Source organism: Seriola lalandi, unplaced genomic scaffold, assembly GCF_002814215.2.
Source record: "Seriola lalandi dorsalis isolate HSWRI2012SDOR001 ecotype SW California unplaced genomic scaffold, Sedor1 jcf7180002054554, whole genome shotgun sequence".
Classification (NCBI taxonomy): domain Eukaryota; kingdom Metazoa; phylum Chordata; class Actinopteri; order Carangiformes; family Carangidae; genus Seriola; species Seriola lalandi.
In genome coordinates, this window is record NW_019525107.1 from 1,765,053 (window position 1) to 1,786,581 (window position 21,529).

Sequence of the window (21,529 nt, forward strand, 5' to 3'; positions counted from 1 at the left end):
AACAGGAAGATCAGTGGAGAAAACACCTCAAATATATTGTAAAGAAAAAAATCACAGCTACTTCTGTCACACAGATACCTGTTGAAGGCCAACCAGGACAGTCACTGAGCACTGTATGATTTTATCCAAAACTGAAATACACATGACCATAAAAAAGAGCAACTTATATAATTTCAACAAGGACTCCAAATGTTTCATAGAACTGCAACAACCCCAAAAATCTGTTTGCACAGGCAATAATACAAAACTCTTGCTGTCAGCTGTCTTGTTTTGACATTCAGAGGAAAAGTGATTGTGGTGACTTACACATTTAGACGTGTCACAGAAGAACTGGAGCCAGGGCATGAAGAGGACAAACATAAAGAAAAGCAGCAGTAGGGGCATACTACAGCAGTTCCTGACAGCCAGCAGGACACCAGCACAATGGACTTACAGTCACACATCCATGGCTTTGAGCCTCAGAGCCACTGTTCAGGGTTTTGTTATTCACTGCAAAAATGCAGTACTTATTTTAAGAAATCTTATCGAGACAAAATCAATTATTTTTCTAACAAAATAAAGCTCAAATGTTTTACATCATTTTGATGTAAGTCATGTTTTTCTGTCAGTAAATCTTTCAAGAAGAATATGAAATTAAAGCTGGGGCAATCAAAAGTTAAAGCCCTCCGTCTTCTTGAATTGATTTGAACTTTTGTAATGTTGATGCAGTGAAACAGGTGGATCTCAGCTTATAGTTCATATTTTAAAGTATAGCTTTCTTCATTTATTACCTCCTATAATACTTTTCTGCTGAGTGCTTAGCGCTGTATTACATAAGGCAATGAGGCATGACTGAAAAAATGACCTGAAAAACTGCCAATATTTCAACAAATTGTCTGAATGTTGCTGATGTTTTCCAGTTGTCTTTATCAAAGTGGCTTTGCTGGATGCTGTCGTGCACATCCACCATAATAGCCCCAAACACCACGGACACAGAAACATAATGGGGTAATGATGATGGAAACCATGCTAATAGTCAGGTAGCGAGAGCCACCAGGATGCTTCGGTATTCAGGCAGCACTCCAGACGCTCTCTGTTCCTTCCCTGTTCATTACTCACCACATTCAAGCCTCCAGAGGTAATCATATGATGTCCAAACAGAGCGTCTGCTTCAGGGAGAGACGGTGTAACCCATTTTAAGTCAACGCAGCCATAGAAATAACACAACAACACATTTCCCAACTGTTAGGATTAACATGGCTCGTTAGCTAGAGGTTTTCTCAACATTGGAGACACAATAATTAAGTAATATCTGGAAAAAATATATATTTCCACATCAAGTATAAAAGTTCTATTCACTAAATGAACTAAATTAGTTGGTGTCTGTATTGTTCTTTTTTTCTCACTCCTCCGTGCTTCTCATGAACATGGATGATGCTGTCAGTGACACTGTCATTATGGATGATGAATGATCAATCACATTCATCTGTTATAAATGCTAATGCTGGTGAGACTGTTACATGTGGGGAGAATTTTTTTTTTTTTTCAACCCCAAATTCACTCAGGAGGTAGCAGTACAGCCGCAATAACTTCCACCAGTCGGAGTCTTAAGCTGGGAGTATGTCTGAGTTTGTGTGATGTTAAAGTGTTCTAATAGGGCTAATAGGTACACTCAAAGGCAGGCTGAAATACCTGGGGCGCAAGATGCCATAACTGCTCAAATGAGGATAATGGCACACACTTTGGACAGTCTGTCCTCAAAGGCATTCCTAGTGTTGCCCTCAGTTGTACCTAGATGTGGAGAGCTTGACAGGCTCCTTTCTAACCCCCTCACATCTGACCAATCCCTGCGTGAAGATGGAGTGCTTCGACTTGTTGGTTCCGACAAAATTCTGACAATGGAGAGGTGTGAGGGAAGACGGTTCACTCGCTATTTGACCTTCTAACAAGCACTTCATTTACTGCCTGAATGTAGCCTGGAGCCCAGAGTAATAAAAAGAAAAAAGTTCACAGTGCATTTCCTGCGAACATGAAGCCTATAGAGTTGTTGACCGAAAGGAGCTATTTTGTGCGCCTCTAATCCCTGAAGCAAAACGTCCCATTCGTTATGTTACATGACCCAGGGTTGGAGCTTTTCTATGGATTGAATCCGCATGATGCTCATGAATCATCTTTACAACTGCATTACAAAATGTCCAGTTCTTTGATAATGTTCAAAAAAAATCTAAGGTGTAAGCCTGTCTACACAAAAACTTTGGGGGGGAGAGGTTTACTATGATTTCCAAGAAAGAAAACATCCAATCACAGAGAGCTAAAGGTTATGCTGTTGAGAAAATTGACAATACACTCCACGGGTTAAATCCAATTTACTTTTGAATTCTGGATCATTTCAGCAACTACGGTGCTTTGTTTTGTTTACCAATTCAAGGACGAAAGCATTTTGAACTCGCTCCCACTCTGGTTCACACTTCTGACTGGTCTAGTCTCCATGGCAAGGGTGGCCAAGATCCATGGGTATTTAGACTTTTTCGTCGAACTAAAAGACAAAACATGAGATCTGAGAGGTTAAAATAATTAAAACTGGTGACCATTACATAATCCTACATAATAATTTCTTATCCAGGAAGTGTCCCATGTTTTTATGTTAAGTAACATTGATTACATTGTTTAAACATGATACCCGTGAGCTTTGGCAGGTGTTGCTATGGAGATAAAGCCAGTCAAAGCTGTAGTGATTTCACAATGCTTTGTTGTTCCAAACTGAATTTATCCAGAATTGTCACAGAATTTTAAAGTGATTGATTCAAGCTACAGTTTGTATCATCAGTTTTCTCAACAGTGATAGCTTTCAAGTAACAGAATTTGTCTGTGACTGGCGGTTTCTCACATCCGTAGATGTGCTGTAGGTAACTGGTGAGTCATCTCACATTGTCTATGAAGAAACTGAATTGGACCTTTTACTTCTGGAATTAAGTGAGCCAAAATAGGATCTTGACAAATGAGGGAAACATATACCCAACCCCCCAGTCGAATTTACACCATTTCTTGTGGGACACTTTTATCATGTTTATTAAAATAGATTTCTTTTCTACAATATCACTGGTTGTAATTACTTTATTCTTAAAGATATGATTAAAAGAAGACAACTAAACCACTTTGTGGAGGTTAAGTGAAAATCAGCACCATGGCTAGAAAATAAAAAAATCTGTTGCTGTCTGTTGCTGGCACAGTATTCCCATTAAACATTGGCACTGGACTGAGTAATGATCCAGTATGAGCTGGATGCCTCCAAAGCTGTATGTAAATTGTGGAAGTCCAAAGTGAGGCAAAGCTCAGACTGGAGGCAGTAGAGTACAGCAGCTCTGCACAGTCACCTGCATCTCATGCATTAAGAAAACAACTGGCCACTGATGCTTTCTCAAGCAGAGTCCTCCCTCACAGGACACAGTGTATTTGGATGGAGGGCTCCTCCATAAATCAAACACGCCCCTCAGTACACTGTGTAGCGCTGTGGCAGTTCTAGCTTATTCACAACTCTGGTTCATTCTGTCCTCTTATGTGTTTTCTTGTTTTTGTCCTTTTTCACCAAATACAAATAACTTTGGTGGTCGAACAAATACTGTCCTTGTTTATACTAGAACATGAATACAGTGTCTCCTTGTTCAACAAAACCAAACTAGGATATGAAGTATTTGATAGAAAGTATTCACACGCCTTCACTTTGTGCACACTTTGTGTTGTAGATTGAACTTTAAATGGATAAAACTACCATGTTTGCCCAGCTACACTGCCCATCTAAACATAAACTGAAATCTGTCATCCACAAAAGTATTCAGAACCTTAATTCAGTCAGTTGGTAGTCTCTGAAAGCTATGCATATGATTGATGTAGTTTATCCATCTGTGGATAAACTGCCCAAGCAACTGTGAACTGCCATCTTCAGGTCTCTCCACAGATGTTTTATTGGGTCTAAGTCTGGGTTTGGCTGGGCCACTCAAAGACAATCAGAGACTTGTCCCAAAGCCACTCCAGTGTTGTCTTGGCTTTTTGCTTTGGGCCATTGTCGTGCTGAAAGGTGAACTGGCTGCATTCATCCTTCCCTCTGCTCTGACCAGTCCCCATGTCCCTGCTGCTGAGAACTAATGCAATTTTTTTTGTGACATATTTAAAAGTAGTTATGTTGCATGACTCTATCATTTGCCACTAGTTTGTCACACTCACGTATTCCCCTCCCGCCTGTCCTGCAAGTGTCACTGTTGCATTTTAATCAGGATTTTTTTTTCTAAATGGCTGGGATTTGGTAATGGTTTATTTAGCTTTTATTTACTTACACATACAAAATGCGTCAATTTAAAATTAAGACCGAAATTTTGATACATGTCTGTTTTTGACGAGTTTGTAGTTAATCGTGGATTCTGTATTGGTGGAGAGCATTCGGTCTCCTTTCAGTTATTTCCTTGAACTTCCAACTAGATGGGAAAAAAAGACAAAAAATACAGATACAAACATGCGCACCCCTGGCACACATGCTTCCCTGCACAAACCTTTAGAAAATCTCAATGTGTTCATATAAACACCAATGTTCTCAGAGAGCACTTTGCTGCAGAGCTGCTACGCCTCGACAGCTCTGTGTCCACAAACATGGGCAGGATGGATATTTTTTAATTTTTTATTCACTGTTAAATTCAAGCACCAAATTTTAAAAAAACAACGTCTCATGTAAGTTAATTATATAGTTTTCATCAGGGTGGGAAGTCACCAGTAAATAGACTCACCACATTCTTTCAGGCACATCCCACAGAAGTTGTAAATCTCTGGTGACAAGGAGGTAAATTGGAAAAATGGCTTCTCAACACTCAATAAGAGTTGTAGTCCACACCGCTGCAGCTCTGGTATGAGTGAAGGGAGCCTCCTGCAGTCATGTAGTTTGTGAAAGACTACAACATTAATTTATTTTAGGATTTTGTAACCTTACACCTACTGTAGCTCATGCATCCAAAGGTCAAAATGAGACACTTCAAACTTGACCAGAGTTATAATTTACACTGTTATTTTGTCTGTGGTCCCCTCCAATCATTCTTTCTTAGCATCTCAATTTCATTGCATCTCGGTCCCAATTATTAGCAGTCGCTCTGCCAGTTTTTTGGCTGTTTTTCTTTTTCTTTTTTTTTTCTTTCTACCCAAGCTGGGGTTGTGGTCATCAATGTCTAGAGGGCAGGGAACCCTCAGAAGTCAGCCAGCCAGTTCATTAAAGCCATTAACATTTTTCTTCACCCATGATTATCCTTTAGAAAAACAACAGCACTGGATCCCCCCACCCCCCTCTGTGTGTGTGTGTGTGTGTGTGTGTGTGTGTGTGTGTGTGTGTGTGTGTGTGTGTAGGTGGAGAGAAAATGCTGTAAGGAGAAACTTACATCTATTGAGCAAGTATCTGCACAAATGAACACCTCACACATCTACGCACGTTCCCTGTCTTCACAAGCCTCATACAGTTACACAGCAGCTGGAGGAAGAAGTCAGCTGTCGTAACTGATGTCTGGCAGCACCTCATCTCTCTTTGTTCTTTTTTTTTTCTCACTCCATTGTTCTTTCTCATTAATCTTCACTGCTGACTTTATTTTCCCTTATTTTCCTTCTTTTATGTTCTCTCAGCAGCAAGGCATCACAGTGTGAAGAAAATGATTGGTACAAAACTTTTCATTATGACTCTGATCAAAGTTGGCACCCATAAAATATAATTTCAAGTGTTTCTTGATGGAACTTTTGAATTACTAAAAAAAAAAAAAAGAGAGACGAAAATGTCAGTATGTTTTCATGATTCTTTTGCAAGTGAAAACAAAGAGTTGAAAAGAATGACCTGATGTGTCTGCTAGATGAATTTAATTAAAGTTCAAAGTATCTTTGTTGTCCAATACAAGAAATTGATGACCAAAGTGATATGTAACATTTCATTCATCAGAGTCAGAGCTCAAAAGTCAAGTAAGCAGTCTGTGTAAATAAGCCATCTCCAGACAACAGTAAAATACTGTTTTAGCAACTGAATAGCAGCAAGAACACAGGAAAACTTCTACCTCCTCAGATCAACCAACAACCTGAGTGTAACAGCTGAAGCGCTGTCTGAAGCTTTTCTCACCACCTGCCTGTTATAAAGGTCTGTAGACGGGGCTTGACTCCTCCCTGAAAGCAGGACAGCATTATGTTAATTGTGAAAAGGTTCAAAAGCACAAAAAGCTGTCCACTCAAATTGCCTTGTTGCACTTCTAATCTACTTACTTACCTGTTTATGATTCCTCCTACTGTCACCTGGTTCACCTTCACCTTTCACAGCCTCTCTCCCCACACATCTTTCTCCACCACTCTTTGTGGCTGGACCGGCCACAGTTCAATGATACATCCACCAATGTTCGTGACTGACTGACTCAACACTTCTTGTAACCACTTCACATTAACAGCCTTGTAGCGCTTAAGTGGACAGAAACCCCTTTCTTTACAGGGCTGTTATTGCTGTGCTGCAGTCAGAGCATTGTCTCACAGATCTGCTAGTTTCTTTAGCTTAGCATTTACTGATGGCTTCTCTCTCTCCCTCCCACTCTTCTGCTGTCTCCTGCTTGGTGTGTCTTATGTTTAGTTATTGCTTTGCCTCCTTTAAAGATAATGGTACATACACTGTACAGCCATATGTTTTCATCTGGTCTTGTTACACCCTGTCTGTCATCCCTCTCCCTCACTGGATGTCTGCTCTTCTAATACTCTTAAATTCTCTCATGTATTTTTCATGATTCAAGACGTTGGTTGCTTTCAAGTAATTATGAACAGTATTTGCATGTAATTACCTTTGTTTTGAGATGAAAATATTCATTCTCTCTGACTCAAAAAGCTGAAGTAAAAAGACAGACAAAAGGTTATGAGAACAATAACATGAAAAGAAGTGTTTAATTTTATTTATGCAGAATCGTTAAGGCTAAATGAGCCACTGAGCCAACAGGAAAGAAAATAACATTGTTCCTTTTGCAGTGAACTATTAAATGATAGGTTTGGGACTTTTCAAACTGTCTTAAAACATAAGCTGAGGCTTATATGAAGCCTCTGCAGTCCCACTCAGCTAAATCAATATCTTTAAATACTCTAAGTTATAATATATTCAGGACATTTCCCTGTTTGTTTCCCCAAATATTAGTTTCCTGCTACAGGAAGTAAGCTGAAATGATTAGTTCAATCAAGGGAAACTTTCTGTTCAAGCTGGAGCACGCAGTAATTTTTTGGCGTCAATGGGAAAAATTCCGTAATCCTCTTTCTGCATATTTTAATTCAAGTGGCTGAGAGGAAACTAGACGTCTGCACCTCCTCTCGGCTCTGATTTCAGGCTTTAGAAAATCTTTTCAGAGAGAGAGAGAGAGAGAAAGAGAGTTAATATTGCCTCTTCCACAAATGCAGATGTGTGTGCACGTTCCTTCAGAAGAATATATATAATATCAGTCCAAGTGTTTCAGAGATGAAGACAACTTGCAGTAGTTCCCCCGGACAGCTAACAGGCTGCTAACTACATTTTTCCTGCAGTATGTAAATGTGTTGTGGTTGGTTATGCAGGTAGATTCACAGTGAAAGCAGGCGATGACGGGCTGTGTTGAATCGTTTAGCCTTCTGCTAACTATATCCAAAGGCTCGTGGTTGTGTTGCTTATGTTGGATGGAGTTGGATTCATAACAATTTTGTTAGTTACTTTATGAACTTTAAGGTCTTTCTTGATTCCTTGAACTCCAACATATGATAAGGAAGTTCATAGTATGTTGTGTTGATGTTCACTGTGCTGGCTTGAGCAAAATCTTTTTTCTTTTCTTTTTATTGTCTGCACTGAAAACTGCTAACACATTACTGCTGACTTACAGTACATGGCCGTGGCATATCAGGCTGAGTTTATTCTCCTTAAGCGTGTGCATGTGCCCGTGAGAGGGGAGCTGCAGGAGGGCGGCTGTATTTTCAAACTGTTCATTTCTTTTTTCGACATTTCTGCCAAACCCGGCTTTAATCAATTATTCATTTGGTCTCTTTTTAAGCAAAAATGTAGTTTTTAAATGGTGAAGATTTGCCACTTTTCTTCATCTTATATAATAGTATACTCTTTGGATTCTGGACTGTTAGTTGGAGAAAACAAACTATCTGAATATATCAGTTTAGGCTGTGGGAAAGCGTAACAATTAACCAAGATAATGATTGGCAGATTAATCCATAATGACAGCAGTCGTTAGGTGTAGCCCTGTTTTATACCCTTTGTCACAATTTGCATATAAACCTGAGTGGAAATGTCAGGCCTAGGTTGAAAAGCTGATGGATCGCCATCAACAAATTTCGCTGGGACCGTTTGACTTAAACAAGTCAGACATTCGAGCCTTTCACGGAAAAAAAAAAATGATGATGATGTGATTTTTGTTGGGTCTTGTACCAAAAAAGCATAGGAGCATATGATTTGAAGGCCGGGGGCAACTCTGTAGCACCACGATGCTTCATTTATGGTCTGTCGACACATGTTTGACCTTAATCAAAAATATTGCATTTAGCAATTTGCACTTGCTCTTTAACTTTGATTCTTGTTGCGTTAAGAAGTAAAACTAAGTGGTAAATGTTTGCATTTACATAAGATAACCTAAGCATTTTACTATTTGCCTCTCATTCACACACAGACACACACACACACACACACAAACACGCACCAATGGCATCTTCTAAAATCTTTTCTTCTTTTCTATCCTGTTAATCACCTTGTGATGCTTTGAAGTTTGGGATCCAATACTACTGAGAACCACATAGTTGATAAAAATTCTTATGCTATGATATCTTTTACCTGACTTCACCAGTGTGTCCGCTCTAAACTCTAACCAGTGTTGCCGGCCCTCTGCCTTTCCCTCCTGAACAGGTGAATGCGTTTCTGTCCTTCGTGGTTCCCATGGTGGCCATATCTGCGCTGAACGGGATCATAGCCAATCAGCTGCTGCGAATGTTCCGCGAGGCAGAGCAAGACAACCGGGTGTGCATCATTGGGGGAAATCCCACCATGCTGAACGTCACAGTGGAGCCAAACCGCGCTCAATCGCTTCGCCATGGAGTTCTTGTCCTCCGTAAGTGACCCCCACCTCATACACACACACACACACACACACACACACACACACACACACACATACACACACACACACACACACACACATATACACACACACACAGAAAGAGAGCTGGTTATTTGAAGGTTATCTTTTAAAAGACTGAGAGATATTTTCCAACATAGCCCACATCATATCTTACTAATATACAGAGGAGACATTTTTAATGACCAGGTTATCATCTACAGTATGTTGCTTTTGTGTCATTCATCCATTCAGTTTCAGGTTCAGGTTTATTGTCATTTCCATAAAGATGCTTGACATACATCAGCCTAAAAAACCCTCAGAGCAACATAGAACAGACATACAAGCACCACACAGTCTTGGGTAAGAGAGAACACTCTTACAACAGCAGCAACAACTTGGATGTTTTCATGGTCCGGTACATTTTCTTGACATGTTGGAAAGTCTTTAAAAGTCACCAGCATTGTTTGTTGATCACTACAGCTCTGGCAGATAACAATAGAGGTGATAGAGGTGAGCTCCCTCGACAGATGGTATGGAGGGAACTTCGTGATCTTAAACTCCTCCAGTGGAGAACAAGTCTTTGGACCCAACCACAACATTCGCGCACCTTTCCTTGTGAATATAAGCACACAGTGTATTGGCCATGAATCCCACCAGACGACGATTCCAGTAGTGAATTAGCTCGATGACCATGTCCAGAATGTTGCTGTGTGCCGGCTTGCCAGCAATAATATCAGGCCCGCCAAATTATGTAGATATTCTGATTATAATTTTTTTCAATCTTACAATAATAATAATAATCAAACTGACAGCCCCACATTTAGATATAATGGTCAAATAGAGAATCCACCACCTCCTGAAGAATGCATATTACACTTTCATCTATGTTGAGAGTGAATGACAAACAAGCTTTAGCAATTTTGCCTGCAAAATAAAAGTGCAAGAAAGTGTTTGAGTTTTGCTTCATAATAGCGGCAATTTTTTTTTTGTAAACGACAAAAGCATTTAAATATTTGGTCTGCTAGAGGCTGCTGTGTCTGCATGCGCTGCCATGGCAACCAAACAATTCATGTTACATGTTTGCATTACATCAACCTGAAGCCTTCCTGATTTTAAATCCCTGACACCAATGTTTTGTGTGTCTGCCAGTGAGTTTGTTTGACTGCGTGCCTATCGCTAACTGTGATGCTTTTCTCACACCAGAAAATCACATAGTAGAGTTCATCTGAGCTTCAGTGAATACTCGCAGAGCTACCTCGTGAACTTCTGTGTACTACTGCAGCTTGTAAAGCAAGTGATTTCACTGCAAAATGTTGCTGTTTTCAGTAGAGGTTAGACCTTGAAAAATTTTGCAGGAAAGAGCCTTTTGTGTTTGGTCCACACCACTGTGCAGCAGCAGACACACACAACACACTCAGTTAGTGTAAAAGTAATTTTAATTAACCATGGGAATTAAGCAGCTGATAACCAGATATATTTTATGTTCAAACCAGTTCTTAAAAAGGAGTTATTTGTTCACGCTCTCTCTCTGCTTGGCCTTTCTGGCATTTGCAGTAAAACACATAAGCTGTGTCCCAATTCAGGGGTATCATCCTTCGGAGGACGCAGTCCATGAATGTGTGGCTCTTCATAACTGTTGTAGACACTGAAAGCCAAACGGATATGAAACAGTCTAGCCTATGAAGGATTTTTGCTTTGGGTCATCAGCTGTGTCTGCCCTTACCATTGCCTCCTGTCGCCTAGCAACCTTTATAACAAGTAACTTTTTTTCCACAAAAACCTGACGGTTTAAGGCCCTTGGTTTTAACACTTATTCCGTTAGCTGTTGATCTGAGCTGGAACCTAATACTTACAGTGTAAGTAAGTGTAAGTGTAATCTTTGGGCTCTCTGTGTGTGTTGTTTTCTACCATATTATTTTCATTACCAGCATGCAATGAATCTTGTGATAGATTGGGCCACTAAGGATCCACCCGTTGGAGCATTCGTTGCCCAGGAAAAGAAGGCAGCATTTCTCCGCCACATTTGAACAAACCTTCGAAACACTGTGACGCAGTCGATTTTCAAATGCAGCCCTGAAAGTATGAAGCATCTGAATTGGGATAAAGCTAAAAATGTCTTTCTATAATGATTCCCTTCTCGTTGTTCCGACTTACGTCATCATATCACAGATTGAATTTAAGCTTAATCGGATCAAGGTGAATCTGGTGGCCAGATGTGGTCCGGTTTGGTCTGTAACAGTCCCACTTAGAGCAGGCGCTGCTGAGACCTGTCCTGGTGCATGATGAGTAGTGTTGCACTTTAGTGACAATACAATTGGTTTGATAATGCCAGGCAGCTTCAATTATGGAAAGAGCACTTTGAAATGATTTCTGATCCTACTCTGACTGTGACTGCATCCTTTGTCACACACAGAGACAGACTAATCTTCACTGTAATGGGCCTCATGTTCTGTATTCATCAATTATGAAAGCAGCGTGAGATATTGACCAGAATGGAGAAGAGATTAATTTCGCCTTTTCCCGTCTCAATCCCCCATCAACTCTGTCTTTTTTTCTCTGTAACTTCATTACACCTGCTCTTTATGTGTGCATGTGTGTGTGTCATAATTCCAATTCAGTGGCTCCCCATTCGAAACCCAGTTAGTCATAATTATCCTGACTTTGTCCAGCAGTTTCATTTGATAGCCCAACATTGACTTTTAGTAATCGCTCTACTTCGCTATGAAACCATAGAGTATTAATTTAAGGTGTCCACAGTGAGTCGTGGTTTCTAGAAATAGCCAATAAAAAGACTTCAATAAAATAGCTTTCCCACACACCTAGACAGTTTTCACAGTAAAGCAGTGTGGTCATTTAGTCTGTTTAATACCAGCTGTGTGCTGCAGGGAAGTCTGCTCACTGTGTAGCATGTGTTTGATTCTCAAACAGTGTATAAACACACAATGACCCCTGCCTGCTTGAAATGTCTTCCTTTTCTTCTTGAATGTTTACCTCATCCTGGAAAAGGTCCAGAGTTAATGCATTAGGCCTACTCATACCAGCTCCACATACACAAATCAATCAGGGCTAAGACTCTTTAAAACCAGACCCTTTAAAATGGTTTACAGGAGTGCCGGTATGTTTTAAAGGTTAGAGCATTTATGTAATTTACGGCACACAAGATGGAATTGTAAAATCTCTTCTTTCATTGATTACATAATGGTTGTAGACTTTAAAAACAAACATCATATTACACGGGTACATACATTAACAGGTTTTTAAAAGTCAGGCTTTATGATTGAAGCCATTTCTTCTTTTCACACAGTCAGCTCCCATAGGAGCAGCACAGCAGGTCCCATATTTTACACTTTTACTGTGTTTTATTTGAAGTGTTGATATCCATAAGAATATATACTTTATATGTGGTTATATGTTTAAGAACCAAAAACCATCTCAATGTAGTTTTACTCCTCCTCTCTCAGGCTTCTCTCTGAAGCTCTAGTAACAGCAGGTTGGTGAGCCAATCAGAAGAGAGGAGGCTCTGAGCCTCTCTTCTGAGTGAGCGAATAAAAATATAGCAGATTTCAAGTAAACACTCAGAAAAAATTTTTTTTTTAATTTTTAAATATTTTTTATTACAGTACAACAGAAGTTTCTCACAACATTCTGAACTTATTCACTTTTGTTAAGAGACTTGGTTAGTTTGTTGGCAAAGCTGCAATTTATTCTTCTACACCATATCAACCTGGACACAGTCGCATTATTTTGCTTTGAGACTGTAAGAAAATTTAAATTTGGTTGCTATTTCATGGCCATACTCTTATATATATTCTTTAATGTTGAAGTTGCGGTGAAGTCACTGTTCAGTCATTAATTACCAGACAGTGACTGTCATATGTATGGAGCCAAATATTCAAAGAGCTGCGAAAGCAGAGGATGGATTGCCCTGGTTTCAGAATAACTTTCTGATAAATGTGTGTGTATAGTGTATGAGTGTGTGCATGTGTGCATATGTATGTGTGTGTGTGTGTGTGTGTGTGTGTGTGTGTGTGTGTTTGTGTGTGTGTGTGATGACCGACTGACTAATTGGGACCGACTGACAGTGACAAATAGCAACAGATACAGAGCTGAGGATGGAGCTGCCATGCTGGAATAGACTCCAGACAAATGAGAGCCCTGTCTGCCTCGATGGACTACAGGAGTGTAGTCCAACACATAAACACACACACACACACACACACACACACACACACACACACACACCCCTCAACACATTTAAAACCCACGCTGTTGTCCTCTATCGCTGTTTTTGCAACTTGAGTGTGTCCGTGTCCTGTACTGTATGTGTATCTGCTAATGTTCATTGATAGATCAAGATAGCAAATGGAGAAGCAATTGCCTTTTGAGATGTGTTGGCGTTTCAGCAAACAGTGCACTAAATTAGTATGTCCACCATGGGATAGCAACAATCTGGTGACAGTGTGGGCTGAGAGTGTTTCTTTGTGAGACCCAAAGTGTCGCCTGAAGAATACCTGAGCTGTACTTAACCACCTGGAGAAAATCACCACTGAGCTACAAGAGACAAGAAATGAAAATGGCAAGGTATGGGGTGTCGTGTAGCGTAGTGGTTTAAGCAGGCGCCCCATGTGTAGAGGCTACAGTCCTCGCTGCAGTCGGCCCCGGTTCGAATCCCGCATCGGACGGCCTTTCACTGCATGTCATTCCCCCTCTCTCTGCCTCCCTGTTTCCTGTCACTCTCCACTGTGCTGTCCATTAAAGGCATAAAAGCCCAAAAAAATATACTTTAAAAAAAAAAAGAAAATGGAAAGGTACGTCAGACTATGATGTAATCTCTCCTGAAAGGCAAGACAAAGCGGCACTCAAATATCGCAGCCAAAGAGAAACAAATGACACTCCCATCAGCCACAGCTGACTTCGCATCTGTTGTAATAAAAGATCCCATGTAGCCCAAAAAACACTACCACCATAGACGACCATTGTAAAATCAAACTATTGACAGGACGCCTCAAGCTTTGGTCAAATGACACAAAAGCAAGCTTTCTTTTTCATACTTCATAATATTCTATATTCTATTTTGTTGTTTTGCATCTCATTTATAGGTCACTTGTTAGTTACTTCAAACCTTTACATTGTGATGAACACATTTATTGTGAATTTATGTGGAAACATGGTAAGACATCTTCACATATTACATACGATTTGATATTTAACTAAGTGACTTTGATGGATCAAAGTGGTAAGGTGATGAAAAACAAATGATCAAAGACAAAATCAATCAATCAATCAGACAATCATTTTATTTGTCCCCAGCGAGGAAATTGGGTTTGCAGCAGTGGGATATATGCATTGAGCACACATCAAAACATAAAAACTAAAAAACACGGGGCTCATAAATACAAAACCAAGACCGAAAAAAAAGGACAATAAGTTAATACATACAAAACAGAAACAGTACATTAGACAATAATTTAGCATCTACATTTACCTTCTAGAGTTTAGGAGGGGGACGGCACAGGGTATAAAAGAGTCTGAAAGGATGGATTTATGGATTTAGCTGTGTAGAAGAATAACCAAAATCAACACATTTTATTTAACAACACTTATTATAGATAGGTAGATTGAGAATCAAATCCTGACAGGCATCAACTGGAGGGACTGGGACTTTAAGAGAAGAAAACGTTGCATTGTGGAGAATCTAATGTGATTTTAGGTTCTAATAAAGCTTCCAAATGAATGTTGACTCGTTTTCCCTATAACATCACAAGTAAGAAGAGAAGAACAGCCAGGCCACATCAGGTGATGTGGACAAGTCCAATGAGTTCAACCTGTTCTACAACAGGTTTGACACAGCCTCACCTGTTCTCTCTCCCACTGCTTCAGCTGCATGTTCTACTACGGCATCTTCTCCACAACCTGACACTGCAGTTGCAACTCCCTCCACACTGGGGTCAAGTCTCCTACCCTTTACAGCAGAGGAGGTGAGGGCGGAGCTCAAGAGGCTATGTCCTGGACAGGCAACAGGCTCGGATGGTATGTGTCCGAGGCTGTTAAAGGACTATGCAGCCCAGCTGGCTGAGCCTATCCAGAGGATCTTCAACTTCAGTCAACAAACAGGGAGGGTCCTGGTCCTGTGGAAAACATCATGTCTTGTTCTGGTGCCTAAAGTAAGGCGACAGGCTGAGATAAATGACTACAGACCGGTGGCCCTCACATCACACATCATGAAGACCCTGGAGTGGCTGCTTCTCCACCTTCTGAGGCCACAGGTTGAACATGCACTAGACAGTTCGCCTACAAAGAACATATTGGAGTGGATGATGCCGTCCTTTACCTGCTCCACACATTCTTAGCAGCATGTCAGACATGAACACAAGCTGGTAAAAAAGGCTGGGTCTGTGCTTGGCAGGAGTCGGGACTCACTCAGGACTGTTGTGGAGCGACAAATGCAATGTAAGATGGAGGCCATCTTGGACAATACCAGCCATCCTCTCCACAACATTCTGGCAGGACAGAGAAGCAGCTAACGTCTCATCTCACTGTGCTGCAGAACAGAGAGGTTCAGGAGATCCTTTGTTCCCACTGCCATCAGGCTATACAACACCTCAGCCAAAGGAAGTGGACTAATCTAATTATTATTTATTATTATTATTGTGTGAGGGCTGCACGGTGGTGCAGTGGTTAGCAATGGCGCCTCAAAGCAACAAGGTTCCTGATTCGAGTCCCGGCTCGGCCGTGGGATCTTTCTGTGTGGAGTTTGCATGTTCTCCCCGAGCAAGTGCGGGTTCCCTCCGGGTACTCCGGCTTCCTCCCACAGTCCAAAGACATGCAAAATGGGGACTAGGCTAGTTGGATGTGTCTATGAGTGTGAATGGTCTGTCTCTATGTGGCGACCTGTCCAGGGCGTACCCCGCCTCTCGCCCGAAAAGATGCTGGGATAGGCTCCAGCCCCCCTGCGACCCTACTAGAGGATAAGCGGTAGAAAATGGATGGATGGATTAGTATTGTTGTTGTTATTATTATTATTATCAACAATGAGCTAATAGACACATGAATTTCCCCTAGGGGATATATAAAGTATCTATCTATCTATCTATCTATCTATCTATCTATCTATCTATCTATTTATTTAAATTAATGCTCAAATTGAAAAAATATTTGCAGGTCAGCAAAGATTGTGATGTCTGAATACTTATGTGATACTTCATTTTTTTCTTTTTAATAAATCTGTAAACATTTCTAAAATTCAGTTTTGGCTTTGTCATTAGGAGGTATTGAATGCAGTTTGATGAGGGAAAAAATGTATTGAAATGATTTTACCATAAGGGTGCAACATAGCAAAATGTGAAAAAAGATGAAGGGGTCTATATTTTCTGAATGCACTGTGAATGCACACTTTGAAAACCTCTTCTGTAAACTCTTGTAATCACAATTTTAGCAAGTAATGCACTGTTAGGCACAATTACATATAATACACCTTAATTTGTAAGTAACATGAACTTTTGCCATTCCCAGCTGAATTAGTCAATATCTGCTCAGCATCTAAACTATTTGATTACATCTATACCACTCTATATATAGGCTAACAAAATTATAATATTTATACTACAACAGTAATAATATTGTATGGCATCTTTGGTTCAACATTCACTCTCAGAATAGCTGTATTTTGCCCTAAAAGAAATTCTAAGACTCCATATTTTCTAATTATGAAATGTACTATAAATATGATAATGTGTATGTGGAGATGGGAGGCTTAATTTAATCATTAAAATATCCTGCCCACAGGCACAACCACTTTCTCCAAGAGACCCCCTGTCTTCTGTGGATGTGTCCATCCAAACTAGACTTTAATTTTATCCCTTAATTTATATTTCTACAAGGTATCCCATGGTTTTATTGATGTCATTTTTTGTTTCCAGGTGCTTTCAAGGCTGTGGCCGGGAAGCAGCTGATTTATTTAAAAACTCTGTCATCATTAAATTTTGGGCTATGGCACTGATGAATAGTATAAGTTTGGCCGAATGCTAGGTCTGCAACAAGTTTCATAATGTTTTTTCTTACACAGCAGGTTACCTGGACTAATTCACTTTTGCAGTGACTGCTGTTCAGTTAAAAATACTGCAGAAGGTACAATCCAATACAACCAAAACATGAGGGTTTTGATACATATATTCATATGTTTAGCTACTTACTCTAAGAATACATGCAGTTTTTACTTCAGTATTGCTTTATACCTCAAGGACTTGTAGAAATGACATGTTGGGCACTTTGCCAAAGAACACTTTGTCATTGTTTGCACACACAAAGAGAGTTCTGCAGATTTTATAGCCAAGATATTCACAGTTGCTATAGGGAACTATAAAATCAAAATTTACACTGTTTTCAAGACATTAAAGGTCCCATATTGTACAAAGTGAGATTTTTATGTCTTTTTTGATTATAAAGCAGGACTAGGTTCTATTTTAACACTGTGAAAGTATCAAGGCGCTCAGTCCGAGAAATGCACACAGTCTGTATTCAGAAACTGAGCCTGTGATGTCACAACAAAGCAGTCACCACCCTCAGCCATGACCCAAGCCTAGCCCGCCCACACACATCATCCAACATTGCAGGATTTGGTTTCTCTGAGTGTTTACCTGAAATCTGCTATATTTTTATTCTGTCACTTAAAAAACAGCCCTGACGCTCAGAGCCTCTCTTCTGATTGGTTCACCAACCTGTTGTTACCAGAGCTCCAGAGAGAAGCCTGAGAGGAGATTTAAAACAACATTGAGATGTTTTTTGTGCTTAATACCACAAGTATATCTTCTTATGTATTTCAAAACATCAAATAAAACACTGTAAAAAGTGTGAAATATGGGACCTTTAAAACATACTGAATGATGCAACACCACTGCAGATGTTTCAAACAAGTGCTAAATTACGGAATGGACACCAATTTTAACTTCACTTGCGCTGTTTTGTGCCCATTCTTCCAAATTTGCCACAGAAAACACAGTATATTGAATGTAGCCGCAAGTGCAGTTATGAGATGAAATTGTATTGACAGAAGTTTATTGAGAAGGAACAAAGAGGATGGAGCTCAGGTTGAAAGGACTACAAAAGCCTCTGCAGGGCAGTTTGTATTGCCTCATCATCCAATCACAACAGTATGGATTCAAATACAGAAGAGATAAATGAAAGAGAAGAAGAATGAGGAGACGAGAGAAGAGCTGAACAAATCTTGTTAAAAAGCTGTTTGAATGAACCATTGATTTGTGCCATTCTCAGCTGAAACTACTCTTTTCTGCCTTAATGAAAAGAGCTACTACTTTTTATCTCTTTCAAACGGGTCAAGTCCCTGTCTAATTCATGTTGTGTGCTATTTCCTGGTGTCATAGATTTTTGTCTAAGATGTGTTCTGTTTTAATGAGGAGTGCTGTCATGCATGCGAGAATCTATACTGAATTTAAACAATTACTAATACAATATGGTATGAATGTATCAGGTATGAACAGCAAATAAAATAACAATATCTGAATTTTTTGTTAGCTGCTTGATACAATTTGTCACTCTACTTCCTCTCAAAGTATCAGTCAAATCAAAACACACATACACACATCATACACACACTGCTTCAACTAGCTGAGCTAACTCTGTCCACTGGTGGCAGGAACATTAATACAGAAATCATATAAAAGAGGCTCTCTCTGTAACTCCTGATTATCAGACATTTCAAAGGTAAACCAGGTGGCTATTAGAAATAATATGATGTAGATTTACAGGCACCTACATAAAGGTGTGAATAGCTTTGAGTTCAATATTCAGACATCCAGAGATGTTCCCAATAGCCTTTCATTATTTCACCAGATTTGCTAGTAAGTGATGTGCCACAGGTGTTTTTTTTATCTTATGAGCCGATATTGAAGCCTGTCCCTCTCTGACTTGACAATAGACATAAATTACTGAGCTGAAGTTTGGGAAAATTGCAAAGACAGATTTTCAGATGTTTTTCGGTCACTTTCAATTATAATTTTTTCACACAACCAACTTTATATTCATCTGGAACTTCTCTAATTATGTGCACAATCAACTTTTTTTATATTATGTAATATGACCCAATGCACTTTTAAGACCTGTTTCATTACAGTTTTGAAATCATGCAATAAGGCCCAATGCAAACTGACTTTTTAATATTCTCTCCCTAAAAACATTCTGTTCTATCTCCACCAGACCATTAACACTTACACAGCTTTTATTTAGGTTAACTGTTAATGTCAAACACAAAACACAACAAATGTTGGAGAGTCTCTCACACCTGTCCACCCCTCACCTGGAAAACATGAATAACAAGGTAAGTTGCACAATAAGTAGGCTACATTTAGACAAGTCACTGAAAATTACTTAAACACTTATGTCTGACCAAGTGTTTCAAGCTTGCCATGTTGGCCCAGAAGCCCACAATATCTGTCTACTGCCAAGCTAGGCTTTGGCATTGTCTGATAGTATAGGAACTCCATAATTGCGTCATGTTCCTGTGGGCTGTGGTAAGGGAGAAGGTGGGTATACCTTTTTTTTTTTGAAGAGAAACACGTGTAGAGTGACAAACTTGTTCTCACTGCATATACATACTTCAAAGAGTCAAGTGACACTAACAAGTTGTTCGGAGCAGTAAGAGTTTTTATTTCTTATTAATCTGAATAAATTAATGTTTATACTTCAGAAGAAACTAATATGTATATTGTTACCTCTCCACAAAGTAAAGACCATCCTCCACCCCACATTCAGCCCTCTGTCTTACATCCACAAGGTAAGGGAAGCAGAGGAGTGCTAAAGCGATTCACTCATCTGATCTGCAGCTGCAGCGTAATACAGTGTGCACCGTGGGTTTGGTAGTTCAGCAGTTGAAAAATGGTGTTCCAAAGGAAAGTGCTGAAAATATTCTATATGAAGCATACATTTCAACGGTTATTGAATTGTTTTGGTGGGCTTTTTTTTTTTTTTTTTTTAAAGTGCATATTTTTTTGCTGGGTCCATGCACTGTTTTTTGTACCAGGCTGTGAACATGTTTATTTTTATTGTAAAGATGGGCATTTTAACATGGGAGTCTATGGGGACTGACTCAATATTGTATCCAGCTTCAAGTGGTCATTTGAGGAACTGCAGTTTTGGCACTTGCATGTTGGCTTGGTTTTTCAGCCGCAGATGTTGCTGCTTGGCTCCAAAAAGTGTCCCACTGAGAACCATGCCAGGGAGCCTGCATGCACAATAGGACCCTGGAAGTACCTCACTTAAATATACTGTGGCGATTTTTAAATGCTGATATGACAAAGTATCTGCTGCAAAACAATTTATTTTGGTCAAAGTTAATGCATCTGACTGATACAATTTACAAGGAAAAATAAAAATCTTCGTCTCAGAGTCATTACTGAATAAAATCTGAACACACAGAGATAGATATATGTGTTTTTATTCTAATATTAATTTAATATACATTGAAATACAATTGAAAATCATTTACATTTTGATGTGCTGGGGAAATTTAAGCACATTGTCACTGGGATGTTGAGCATGATTGGATGGTGGAACATAACTTCTACTGTGTGTCCTTGCAATCAAAAACTACAAGAAAGGCCGTAGGTTTGGTCTCAATACTGGTAGGGACACATAAAAAGTGAAATATCATAGTATAGTAGGACATAAAAACTCATGATATGTCAAAATACCATATAGTATAGTAACGTATAAAAAGTGTGAAAAGACATCATATTGGACTAAGACTAAAAAATGTCATAGTATGGTGAAGCATAAAAAAGTCATAGTATAATAGGGCATAAAAATGTCATAGTATAGAAAGGAATAAAAATGTCAAAAACAAGATAGCATAATAACATGTAAAAATATCATACTATAGTCAAGCATAAAAATGTTTAATAAGGCATGAAAAAGCGAAAGAAATGTCATAGTAAGTCATAAAAATGTCAAAAAATGTCAAATTATAATATGACATAAATATGTCACAAGACATCATAATCGTAGTGAGGCATAAAAAAGACTTACTATAGTAAGGCATAAAAAATAAAGAAAACGACAGTGTAATAAGGCATAAAAAGTCATAGAAAGACATAGTATATATTAAGGCATGAAAAGTCAAAAAACCTACATAGTAAAGTAAGTCCTAAAATCGACATAGCATAGTAAGACATAATAACGACATAGTATAGTAAGGCATAAAAATGACATAGTATAGTGAGGCAAAAAAAGTCATAAAAACGTCATAGTATTGTAAGGCATAAAAATGTTAAAAAACGTCATAGTATAGTAAGGCATAAGAATGTCAAAAAACGTCTATATATAGTATGGCATAAAATTTAATAAAAACGTCATAGTATAGTAAGTCTCATAATAAGTCAGTATAATAAGGAATAAAAAGTCATAAAAACGACATA

At 39.2% G+C, this 21,529-nt stretch overlaps 1 protein-coding gene across 1 annotated transcript in view; it reads left to right on the forward strand.

The window, feature by feature from the left end:
- Nucleotides 1-21,529, forward strand: part of ntsr1 (neurotensin receptor 1 (high affinity)) — a 64,608-nt gene that overhangs the window by 19,185 nt on the left and 23,894 nt on the right. Inside the window, exon 2 of the mRNA XM_023415549.2 lies at nt 8,891-9,092. Within this exon, the coding sequence (XP_023271317.2) occupies nt 8,891-9,092 (202 nt within the window). The remainder of the gene's footprint in view (nt 1-8,890; nt 9,093-21,529) is intronic.